At 47.7% G+C, this 11,576-nt stretch overlaps 1 protein-coding gene across 7 annotated transcripts in view; it reads left to right on the forward strand.

The window, feature by feature from the left end:
• CRTC1 (CREB regulated transcription coactivator 1) overlaps window positions 1-11,576 on the forward strand; it is a 43,570-nt gene that overhangs the window by 15,352 nt on the left and 16,642 nt on the right. For 4 of the 7 annotated variants that reach the window (XR_009115590.1, XM_058040740.1, XM_058040744.1 and 1 more), the window contains exons 2-9: window positions 2,185-2,301; window positions 3,606-3,653; window positions 6,302-6,439; window positions 7,126-7,187; window positions 7,952-8,046; window positions 9,156-9,241; window positions 9,621-9,664; window positions 10,266-10,486. Coding sequence is in view for 6 of the 7 variants with exons in the window: in XM_058040740.1 (XP_057896723.1) it covers window positions 2,185-2,301; window positions 3,606-3,653; window positions 6,302-6,439; window positions 7,126-7,187; window positions 7,952-8,046; window positions 9,156-9,241; window positions 9,621-9,664; window positions 10,266-10,486 (811 nt within the window). In the remaining variant the exon portion in view is untranslated. The remainder of the gene's footprint in view (window positions 1-2,184; window positions 2,302-3,605; window positions 3,654-6,301; window positions 6,440-7,125; window positions 7,188-7,951; window positions 8,047-9,155; window positions 9,242-9,620; window positions 9,665-10,265; window positions 10,487-11,576) is intronic. The other 3 variants (XM_058040742.1, XM_058040743.1, XM_058040745.1) reach the window with 1 other exon arrangement.

The raw sequence follows: 11,576 nt of genomic DNA on the forward strand, positions 1-11,576 counted from the left end.
TGCAAGTGGCAGCTGTTGATGGGCTCAATGAGTGCAGAGCCTGGGGGCCGCCCTGGGTCCTGCTCTCCTGCGAGGCGGGAGCTGGGCTGAGCAGGGCCGAGCAGCTCTCCCCGTGCTGATGGATGAGAGCAGCAGCCCCTGCTCTCGTTTCTGGCACGCATCTCCAGCCCTGCTTATCCTTGCTTAGTTCACGCTGCAGCCAAGGCTCCCCAGCTCTGGGGTCGCCTCGTTTCCATGAAGTGCAGCAGAAAGACAAATGCTCCTGACCTCCCTGTGCTGTGCTGCTTTGAGGTGGGAATATCCTGAGAAAAAACCCCAAATCCTAAAAAAACACAGAGCCACCCCCTCCTCCCTGGGTGCCTTTTGGAGGTTCTTGAAAGGAAACCAACACCTGTTGAAATAGTTACTTCAATGTTTGGCCCAAATCCCAAACAAGGGGTTTTTTTTTCTTTAACAACAAAAACATATGCAGGGGCCAGGGAAAAAGCACAGCTAGTTCTGACATTGTGCTTTTTGTGCTCTGAGTTGGAGGGGCTGTGACTCATTAAGTGATACTAGCACAGGCTTTCTCTCATTTCATGTCTTGCTTCAGGAATTGCGTGGCAAAATATTGCACAAGAAAGGCAAAGGGGCCTTTCCTGCTCCTTACATGGGACCTTTCCGAGCCATTTGATAGGGAGAACTGGGAATATGTTATAAATCTTCAGCCTGAGGGGATTTTATCTGCCTTTTTTTTTAAGGGAAAGAACCCTAAACCACTTTGTGGGTGGTGCTGAGGGTTTGGGAGCCCCCTGGAAAAGGCTGGACACAACCCTGGGGCTGTTTGCCCACCTCAGTGATCCTGGGGTTCTGTGCTCCATGGGGAGGTTTCATCTCCACAGTCAGCTCCTAGGTCAGGGATTAGTTTGGTCCCTCAGCTCAGGCACAGGGATTTTAACTGTCTGTGCAGTTGGAAATTGCTGGTTTCTGGGGGAGATTCTGGGAATAAAAAGTCTTTGAGTTTTCTAGGAATTGTTTGAATGTCAGGAATATGCGTGCTCGGGGTGAGCTTGTACTCAGGGACTATTTTAATATGAAATTCCTCCCCGGGAGGGTGGGAGGCTCTGGGATGGAGTTCCCAGCCCAGCTGTGGTGCCCCTGGATCGCTGGCAGTGCCCAGGGCCGGGCTGGAGCAGCCTGGGATGGTGGGAGGTGTCCCTGCCATGGCAGGGCTGGGATGAGGTGATCCCTGAGGTCCCTTACGACCCAAACCATTCTGGAGTTGTGTGATCCTGCATGGGCACTGCCCAGAGTGTTGGCATGGAGCAAACGGGCTGGGCCTTGTCTCTGCGTCCTGTCTGGGTGCTGGCACTGTGCTGTGGGCACCTGGGGCCTCCCTGAGCATCCCTGAGCATCCCTGAGCATTTCTGAGCATCCCTGAGCATCCCTGAGCATCCCTGAGCATCCCTGTACATCCCTGAGCACCCCTGAGCACCCCTGAGCATCCCTGAACATCCCTGAGCATCCTTGAACATCCCTGAGCATCCCTGAACACCCCTGAGCATCCCTGAGCATCCCTGTACATCCCTGTACATCCCTGAACATCCCTGAGCACCCCTGAGCATCCCTGAACACCCCTGAGCACCCCTGAGCATCCCTGTACATCCCTGAACATCCCTGAGCATCCCTGAGCATCCCTGAGCACCCCTGAGCATCCCTGTACATCCCTGAGCACCCCTGAGCATCCCTGAGCATCCCTGAACATCCCTGAACACCTTCAGCACCCCTGAGCACCCTGAGCTCCCTCAGCACCCCAGCTGAACCCCCAGCAGTGTCTCCAGCCCTGGGCAAACCCCTGGACCGCGTTACTGCAGGGTGGTTCCTGCAATCCAGTGAAGCTCTGCAGGCCCTCCACGTGTGCCTGTGCCACAGGGAATTCCTGGTGGTGCTTTGGGTGTTCCTTGGCTGCAGGGGTTCTCTGTGAAATCCTCTCTGTGCTTTGTTTGAGAACCCAGCTCTGCCTTTCCCTGGAAATCCCTCCCTGCCCTTTCTCCAGGGCTTTTCCTGCTGCAAGAACCTTGTGGGGAAGGTCGACCCTCCTTTGTGAAAGTTGGATTGATGCCCTCTAATGATTTCCATTCTCAGTGATCACAGTGTGCTGGTTATAACTGTTGAAATTGTGTTTTCCTCCTTCTTTTCTTTCAGCTACAGCTGCAGAAAACCCAATATTTGCAACTGGGGCAGAGTCGTGGCCAGTACTATGGGGGGTCATTGCCAAATGTGAATCAGATTGGGAACAGTGCCATGGATCTCCCCTTCCAGGTGAGTTCTGAGGAATTTTCCTTGGGTTTGGTGAGGAGTTCTGGGCTTGGATGCTGCTGTGTCCCCCCGGGCAGCTGCTGCTCCAGAAGTCACACCCTGCTTTGAAAACTCCTGCTGGGCTGGGACCTGGGGGCATTTTTTATGTTGATTGTGGTAGATTTTAGTTCTCTGAGAGATGCAATTCCTGATGGAGTCTGGGAAGATGCTGTAAGTTCAGAGCAAAATGGGAGGAAATAAAGATGATGTTGGGGTGGAGGAATTGATGTGCATGTTCTGTGGGAGGAATCCTGGGAGAGGAGGAGAGCAGTGGGACACAAAGTGGTATCAGAATTATCACTTCTTTTTGGAAAGGAAATGTAAGAAAGTCCTGGCTGGGTTTTGTAACTCCAGGAATGATGCACCTTAAACAAAATCAGAGTTTCAGGTGAATATTTTGCTGTTTGAAGCATATTTGGACAGAGGATGTTGTCCAAGGACAGGATTACTGGGTGGATCCTTTGTGGACTCCTGATTTCCACGTTTAGTTGATTTAGAGAGCTCAAAATAATGAACATTTCTGCACTGGTTTTCCTTTTTTGAGCAGTCAGAGTTACAGTTGAGCTCACGAGGATGTGGTGGGAAGGAAATTTTGCAGTTTGTGGTTTTCTGATGAAGGCTGCTTAATAAAGATGGAGAAACTCTTGCTGACCTCCTCTAACTGCAGCTTGAAATAGGTGCAGACAGCTGGATTTGGGCAGGTTGAAAGCTTGAATCTTGTGCAAGAGGAGAGGCAAAAGTCTATTTTAACCTTTAATTCTTTGGGGAATGCAGGGCAGAGGTTTGTAGTGGATTGGAGTCCCCAGTGTTACTCCACAGTGTCTGCTCTGTTCAAGCTTTTCTCTTCAGCTTTTTGCTTAGCAGGTTAAGAATTCCTGTTAAACAACAATATTTCAGTATTTCTGTGCTTGATGGACCTGGACTGTTTTAATCCTGACTGCTGAAAAGGGAATATTCAAACATTTATGAATGACTGGAGGAGGAGACAGAAACAAACTATCCTTACACCCTGGGGTTTTCTATATTTTTTCACACACACACACACTAAAAAAAACCCCAAATTGATGTTGTTCCAGATAACAAATGGTGACAAACAACAAAACAAGGCCGTGTGTTTGTAGCAGGGGGAAAAGCTTTCCAGGTTTTTCCAATCTGAGGCTGAGAGCGCGACTGCAAACGTCTCTGGGATGGTGTGAAGGCAGAGCCTGCGTGGTTGTGCCTGCTGGGAGCGTTGGTGTCTGAGCATCTTCTGCTTCTTTGATTTGCAGCACAACGGAGCTCTGGCTGAAGCCTTTGGAGCAGTTCCTGTCTCTTTGGTAAACAAGTTTTTAGGTTTGTGCAAATACGTATTTAGGACTGGTCCCTTAGCCCAGGTGGATACGTATTTGTGCACAGCTGTGCCCTGCACAGGAGTTGTTGCTTCACCCCAGGGCTGCCCCACAAAGCCAGGCTGTGCCATGCATCCCAGTCTGGAACGTGCAAATAATTCCTGTGCAGGCTCCCTGCACTTGCTGCCATGTGGTTCTTTCTGGTTTTTGGGGGTTTCTTTGGTGCAGCCAGGGGATTATCCAGTCTTGGCCTGTGGTTTCAGCAATCTCTGAGCATGTGCACTCAGCCTGCATGTTTAAATCATGGGGAAGGGCAGAATGAATTCCCAAATCCTGCTTGGCACCAGGAGGCACCAAAGCATCATCCAGCAGTAGGTATCACTCCTCCTTCCCCCTGTCCCCCTCACTGGGTTCATTTCCTGACAAATCCTGAAAGGACACTTGGAGAGCACGGAGCTTTTTCCTTCCTGTCTGCATTGAGCTGCTTTTCCCATGGTTTGGGGGCTTTGGGGTCTGCTCTCAAACCCTTGAATGTTCTTCAGGGGAGTGAGACCCTTGTAGTTCTTCATTTTCCCAAATACAATCAGTGCTCAGATCTACTAATTATTTTTAATCAGTTTTCCTCCCTAGAGTTAAATATCTCATGCTGTGCAGAGATGGGGAGTTTTAATCCAGGAGCACCATCCTGGTGTTTGGCCCTAAATAAATTTCATAGGAAGGTTGCAGGGAGCAGCCAGACCTGCTGGAGGTGATACCCATTTCCTCAGGTGTTTTCTGTTCCCCTAAATTCAGGATTCTTTTGGGATCCTGGTTCCTGGAAAGCCAGGGAACAGCACTGCCCCCAAATCCCTCTTTCTGAGCTGTAGCCCTGATCTGGGACACATTCTGTGTTTGTGCCACTGCTGCACTCAGATGAGATTTTTGTTGTGTTTTTCATAAGGAAATTGTGCCAGTGAAGGGTAAAACCCTAAGAAATAGCTGTTTTCACATGGAACTTTTTGTCTTTCTAATTTTCTGCCTTGGTCTCCCTTTAAGTTCCAGGTGAGCCCTGTGCTCAGGGCTGGCTGCTCCTTTTTTAGCAGCACTGTGCTGACACCACTGACATAGGAAATTGCTTTTCCTGTTGACCTTCCAGGCACGTATTTGCAAGTTTTGCTGCCTTTTGGGCTGTAACAACAGCAAAAAGGAGGAGTTTGAGACCTTTTGTCACTTTGGAATGATGAATATTCCCACTTGTGTGTGGGGATTGTTGCTCAGTGCTCGCAGCAGAGATTAAAGCACCGTGTTTGAATTTAAACCCCTTAAAATTGAGATTCTATTTGAGATTTCTCAGCCAAGTGAGGAAGTGAAGCACAAACCCCACGATCCAAAGTGCTGAGAGTCCTGTAAAAAGTCACTGTGCTCCTTTCTAGTCCCCTGTTGCCTTAAATATTCTGCTGCATATAAAATGTTGGCCCTGAAATGAGAAAATAAACACCACAGCCCCTCTGCAGCTCTGTTAACACAGCCTGTGTGTGCAGAGAGGGTGAGGAGCCCAATATTTGCTGAAGAGAAAAGGGTTTAAAATAGTAGAAAGGCTCTTTAAAAAGTTCATACAAACAAAGCCTTTCAAAATAAATGCAAAGCTTTATAGAAATAATCTTTTCAACAGCCAAAGCTGACACTTGGAAAAAAAAGAAAAGCAAAAAAGCCAAAGAAAAAGGGATGAATGTGGGAGCCAGATGGTTTCATGGGCTTGGCAGACAGGACAGTGCATTTGCCACGTGCAGCACCTGAATGGAGGAGGAAATTTTGGATTTCCAAACAGATGGTGTTGAGGGACTCAGCAAAGCTGTTCACATTGGCAGGGAGTGCAGGGCTGGGGAGGATTTCTCTCCCTGGAGAGCCATAAATTGCTGCTGGAGTACGAGCAGAGATTGACCCCTCGGTGCTTCCTCCGTCCCCCCGGTACGCACTGGGAAGGGCTGTGGAAAATGTGAGAGTTTTCCAGTTCAGCCTGGGAATTCATCTTCCCTGTCCTTCCCCTGCCATCCTCCTGCTCTGAAATCATCTGCTCAGGATGTCAGTGAGATAAGAGTCCAGGTGGGATCATCCCACCTCGGGTCACTGAAGGAGCTGAAAATCACTTCAAAGCCATCCGACAGAGGAGGAAGGAAACTGCTTTTCTTTTTCTTTTCATTCTCTCAGTGTCCCCTTCAAATAAATGTGCTGCAAGGAGGGGTGAGAGGCAGCCCTGGGAGCAGGCAGCGTGTCCTGGGGAATGCTGAGCTCAGCGTGCAGCTCCTCCTGCATCTCCTGGCCCGGGTCAGGCTCTGGCATGTTCCACCCTGCATGCTGCACCGAGGGCATGTGGCCAGCGCCTGGCAGCTCTGCCGCGCTCAGCCCGGGGCTTCAGGGGTGCCAGGCTGTGAGGGCAGTGCTGGGCCAGGCCAGGGTGCTCCAGCATGGCCCTTCTGGAGGAGGCAGCTTTCCCAAAAAGCTGTGGAGGAGAAACAACCACACAACGTGCACATGGTGTTTGGAGTGGGACTGCTCAGAGCGAGCCAGCCTGGCACAGCAGCAGGAGGAGGAGGAGGAGGAGGAGGCTCTGGGCAGGCTGGGCTGTCCCCTGGGGGTAATGGCTGTGTCTCTCCCAGACCCCGTTCCAGTCGTCGGCGCTGGACACGAGCAGGACCACGCGGCACCACGGGCTGGTGGACAGAGTGTACCGGGACCGGAACCGCCTGGGCTCGCCCCACCGCCGCCCGCTCTCCGTGGACAAGCACGGCCGCCAGATATCCTTGGGGCAGGGCTGTGCCCGGCCGTGCCTGCTGCTGCATCCCCGGGGGTGCCACACCAGCCATCCCTTCAATCCATCCATCCCTTCAATCCATCCATCCCTGGGGATGCCACACCACCCCAACATCCCTTCTGCTGCATCCCCGGGGGTGCCACACCACCCATCCCTTCAATCCATCCATCCCTGGGGATGCCACACCATCCATCCCTTCAATCCATCCATCCCCGGGGGTGCCACACCAGCCATCCCTTCAATCCATCCATCCTCTGGGGGTGCCACACCATCCATCCCCCATCCATCCCTCCCCGGGGGTGCCACACCATCCATCCCCCATCCATCCCTTCAATCCATCCATCCCCAGGGGTGCCACACCACCCATCCCTTCAATCCATCCATCCCTTCAATCCATCCATCCCTGGGGGTGCCACACCACCCATCCCTTCAACTCCATCCATCCCTGGGGGTGTCACACCATCCCATCCCTTCTGCTGCATCCCCTGTGGGTGCCACACCACCCATCTCTAGTTCCCCACAGAGAATCTGTGAGTGCCACACCAGCCATCCCCTCTAGTTCCCCACAGAGAATGTGTGAATTTGGTGGTTCTGACAGGATAATTGGGGTTATTCTTGGGCTGAGGTTTCCTGCTGGAGTGCAGGTGTTGCTGCCTTGACCTGGCCCACGTGGACAGCTGTCCCTATGGCACCGTGTACCTGTCCCCGCCGTCGGACACCAGCTGGAGGAGGTGGGTGTCCCATGCTGGGCTGTGGCTGTGCTCTGGCCCTGCAGCACTGGGATGGTGCCTTTAGACATTCAGAAACTCACTCTGGAATTTAGTGCTTGTTTTAGATGAGTGTTAAAATTGAGGTGTCTGCAAGTGGTACTTGGATTGAGTGGTATCTTTTTAAAGGTAAATCCTTAAAGTTTAATCTTTAAAAATCTTTAAAAATCCAGATGTTTCCAGGCACAGCCCAAGACTTGGATATTTCTCAGGGTGCAGAAACTGGGCTGGGAATGTTCCAGTGGGAAGGAACACAGAGTTACACTTTGAGGGTGGCCACACTCAAAGTTCATCCTGAGATGTGTTGGCCATGAAAATTCCCATCTCCACAACATCCTGAACCATTCCTTTTCTTCCTCCCAACATGAATGTTTGTTTTAACCACAACAATAACCAAAGTACGGTTAAACAGTTTAAAAATGGCATTATTTGATCATATTTAATCTGAACAAAGCAGATAAAACTCTGTTCTAACAAGGGCAACCAATTTATCCTGTGTTCCTCTCAATCCCATTATTGCAACAATTGCTCTTCAAACTTGAACTAATTTGTTCTGCAAATTGATTGTTTCACCAGGAAATTCTGCCTGGTTTCTGCCATATAGAGACTTTTGGCTTTTAATGCACAACATTGAGGTTTTACCAAGTTGCTGCTTTTATCTCAGAGGAAAATTTGTTTTATTTATTGAAGCTGACAATAAAAATATTGTGGGTTTCGCTTTCTCTCAGGACAAATTCTGATTCTGCCTTGCACCAGAGCACCATGACTCCAGCTCAGCAGGAATCCTTTTCAGGAGGGTCACAGGACATGCAGCAGAAAAGAGGTGAGCAGAAAAAAAAAAAAGAGATAAAAATATTTCTACCAATGGAATCCCCACAGACTGGGCTCCATGTGTTTGTAAAATTCAGGAGTGCTGACGCTTCCTGTGACAGCAGTTGGATCACATTCACCTTTCTGGCTGCTGAAATCCAGGAAAAATGGCACAAAACGAAGGGAGAAGTTTTTCCTGAGCCCCAAATGATAAAATTGAGGAGGATCCTCTGGGCTGGGGGAGGGTTGGAGGAGCTCCTGGGGCAGAGTGGAATTCCCAGAATCTCAGTAGGGACCTGCAGGGAAGGAGCAGAGGCTGCACCCCGAGTTTATTCTGGCTGGGGGATCCCCAGGAGCATCCCTGGGAGAGGGAGATTCCAAAGGATCCCAGAACAATTCCAGGATGGGGGAGAGGCAGATTCCAGAGGATCCCAGAACAATTCCAGGCTGGGGGAGAGGCAGATTCCAGAGGATCCTAGAACAATTCCAGGATGGAGGAGAAGCAGATTCCAGAGGATCCCAGAACAATTCCAGGATGGGAAAGGAGGCAGATTCCAGAGGATCCCAGAGCAATTCCAGGCTGGGAAAGGAGGCAGATTCCAGAGGATCCTAGAACAATTCCAGGCTGGGAAAGGAGGCAGATTCCAGAGGATCCCAGAACAATTCCAGGCTGGGAAAGGAGGCAGATTCCAGAGGATCCCAGAACAATTCCAGGCTGGGAAAGGAGGCAGATTCCAGAGGATCCTAGAACAATTCCAGGCTGGGAAAGGAGGCAGATTCCAGAGGATCCCAGAACAATTCCAGACTGGAGCAGCTCTGGCACCCTCAGCTCTGGTGCCCTCTGCTGGGCCCTGCTCCTGCTCCAGCTCAGGAAAATCGGGAATTGCTGATCTTAAAGGGCTTTAACAGCCTTCAAATCCCTGCTCCCAAAGAAAACTCCAAAATTTAACCCTTCAACAAACACCTGCATCCTGGGAAGTTCCAGCAATCAAATAAGTTCTCGGCAATTTTTTATTGTTTCATCCTCCTCGAGAATGTAAACTTTGTAAGATTTTCCCAAAGGTTGAACCGAGAAGCTGAATATTATTGATTATTAATGATTCCTTTTCATCTCTTTTTTAGTTTTATTGCTGACTGTCCCTGGAATGGAAGAACCCACCTCTGATGCAGACAAAACCCTCTCTAAGCAAGGCTGGGACACTAAAAAGGTGGGGATTGCACCTTTCAAAGAGTAGAAATTTTATTTTCTGAACATATTTAGATAAATTATTGCTTTAGTCACTGTCAGTATTAATAAACTACTTGAGATTGGAGATTAAATGCTGTATTTAAAAACAAATAATAATTATTAGAGCAGAAAGAGCATTTTATGTGGGTGTGAATGCACAGGCTTGGTTATATGAGGAGAAACCCTCAAAATTTAAGATGTATTGGACCAATAAAACAAAAATAAAAACATAAATATCTTCTAAGAGCTCCCAGATCTTACACAGAAATGATTAAATTGAACTTATAAATTGAAATATTTCTGAGGCAATAGCCTCCAGCATCATCTTTGCCTTCAAATCTCTCTCCCTTCTCTTTCAGACTGGGTCATCGAGACCTAAATCCTGTGAAGTTCCAGGAATCAAGTAAGTTCTCAGCAATTTTTTATTTTAAAGGCACTGAGATCATTAAGAAGAACTGTGGATTGAATATCCTATTGCTTTGGAATTTTCTGGGAAGGTTCTAGGTACAAAACAAGACCCTCTGAGGGTCAGAAATACTAATAATATCTTTATGGAATTTCTTGTAAAAAATACTTTAAAATCTCAAAAACTCTTCTTAACTGTTAAATACATTTTAAAAAGCTCCAAAAATCTTCTTTATGAATTTTTCTTGTGAAATAAATTTTAAAAAGCTTTAAAAAATCTTCTTAATGAAATTTTCTTGCTAAATAAATTTTTAAAATCTCAAAAAAAGTCTTAATAAAATATTCTTGTTAAATACAAAAAAATCTTAAAGAAATTTTATTGTTAAATACATTTTTAAAATCTCAAAAAAAATCAATAAACTTTTCTTGTGAAATACATTTTAAAAATCTCAAAAAAATCCTAATGAAATTTTCTCATGAAGTAAATTTTAAAAAGCTAAAAAAAAAATCTTAATTAATTAATTTTTCTTGTGAAATAATTTTAGAAAGTTCTGTGCAGACTGAGCTCTGAATTCATTTGTTTTTTCTCTTGCCCGCAGCATCTTCCCCTCGGCCGAGCAGGAGAACACTACAGCCCTGATCCCTGGCACGCACAACACGGGCGGCTCGCTGCCAGACCTGACCAACATCCACTTCCCCTCACCCCTGCCCACGCCCCTGGACCCCGAGGAGTCCTCCTTCCCTGCCCTGAGCAGCTCCAGCAGCACGGGCAACCTGGCTGCCAACCTGACCCACCTGGGCATCAGCACTGCCAGCCAGGGTGAGCGGAGCCCTGCTTCTCCTTGGCTTTGGGTTGTGTGTGCAAAAAATGGGCATTTATTTACTCACAGGACCTTCAGCTGCTGTTCTTGATGCTTTGTGGGGATTGGATTTGGGGCCTTTTTTATTTTTAATTTAAATTTTTTTTTTTAATTTATTTTTTTATTTTTAATTTTTTAAATTAATTTTTAAAAATATTTTAAATTTTAATTTTTAAATTTTTTCATTTTATTTTTTAATTTTAATTTAAAAATTTATTTTTAATTTTTTAATGGTTTTAATTTTTTTTTTTTTTTTTTTTAAATGTTTTCGTCAACAAAGAGGGTTGTTTTTTTTTTTTTGTTTTTTTTTTTTTTTAATGATCAGTGACAGTCTCTTGATTCCTAGAATAGCAATGAGGAGTTGTAGCCAAAAATACAAATCTATTTCCTGTGCTGGGCAGGATTCCCTTTCCCACTTCTCCTGGACTGGGAAAAGGAAGTGACTGTAATAGGTGAGTTTGGGAAGCAAGAAGAGAATTTAACCCTTTAAAGGATTTGGCCATTTGGGGACAGAGTGGGGCAGCACTTTCAGCTGCAAAGGCCCCCTTTCCCCTTTTCACTTTTCAGCATCCTTGGAGGAGTTTTTGGGCTCCAGAGTTTCAGGGATGGCTTTAGAAATCATGATTTCAGCCACAGTGGATCTCCACATTTTTCCCCCATAATTAGCAAAGTAAATGATATGAACCCAAACTGAATGTAAAAGTGCTTTGAAAACGTTCTCTGATCTGCCAAAGACAGAAGAAATTCAAATTTCCTCACTGACTTCATTGCAGCTTCTCTCTGGAGCTGATCCCACCCTTCATGCAGTGCCCCCTCAGCCTTGGGTGCTTTCCAAACTGATTTTCCCCCCCTTGCCTTGCTGCTGAAGCTCCCTGAGTGTCCTGTCCCCTGTGCCCTGCTCAGGGCTGTGCCCCAGCACCCCGAGGGGACGTGGGCACACAGCACTGCCAGGTGCCAGCGCCTGGGTGCCCACAGGAGTGCCAGTGCTGGGCTGGGCACCTGCCTGCCCGAGCCCCTTCTCCTGCTGCCTCCTTGGCAGCCTGGCCTTCC

The sequence above is a fragment of the Melospiza georgiana genome, chromosome 26 (genome assembly GCF_028018845.1).
Source record: "Melospiza georgiana isolate bMelGeo1 chromosome 26, bMelGeo1.pri, whole genome shotgun sequence".
NCBI classification, from domain to species: Eukaryota; Metazoa; Chordata; class Aves; order Passeriformes; family Passerellidae; genus Melospiza; species Melospiza georgiana.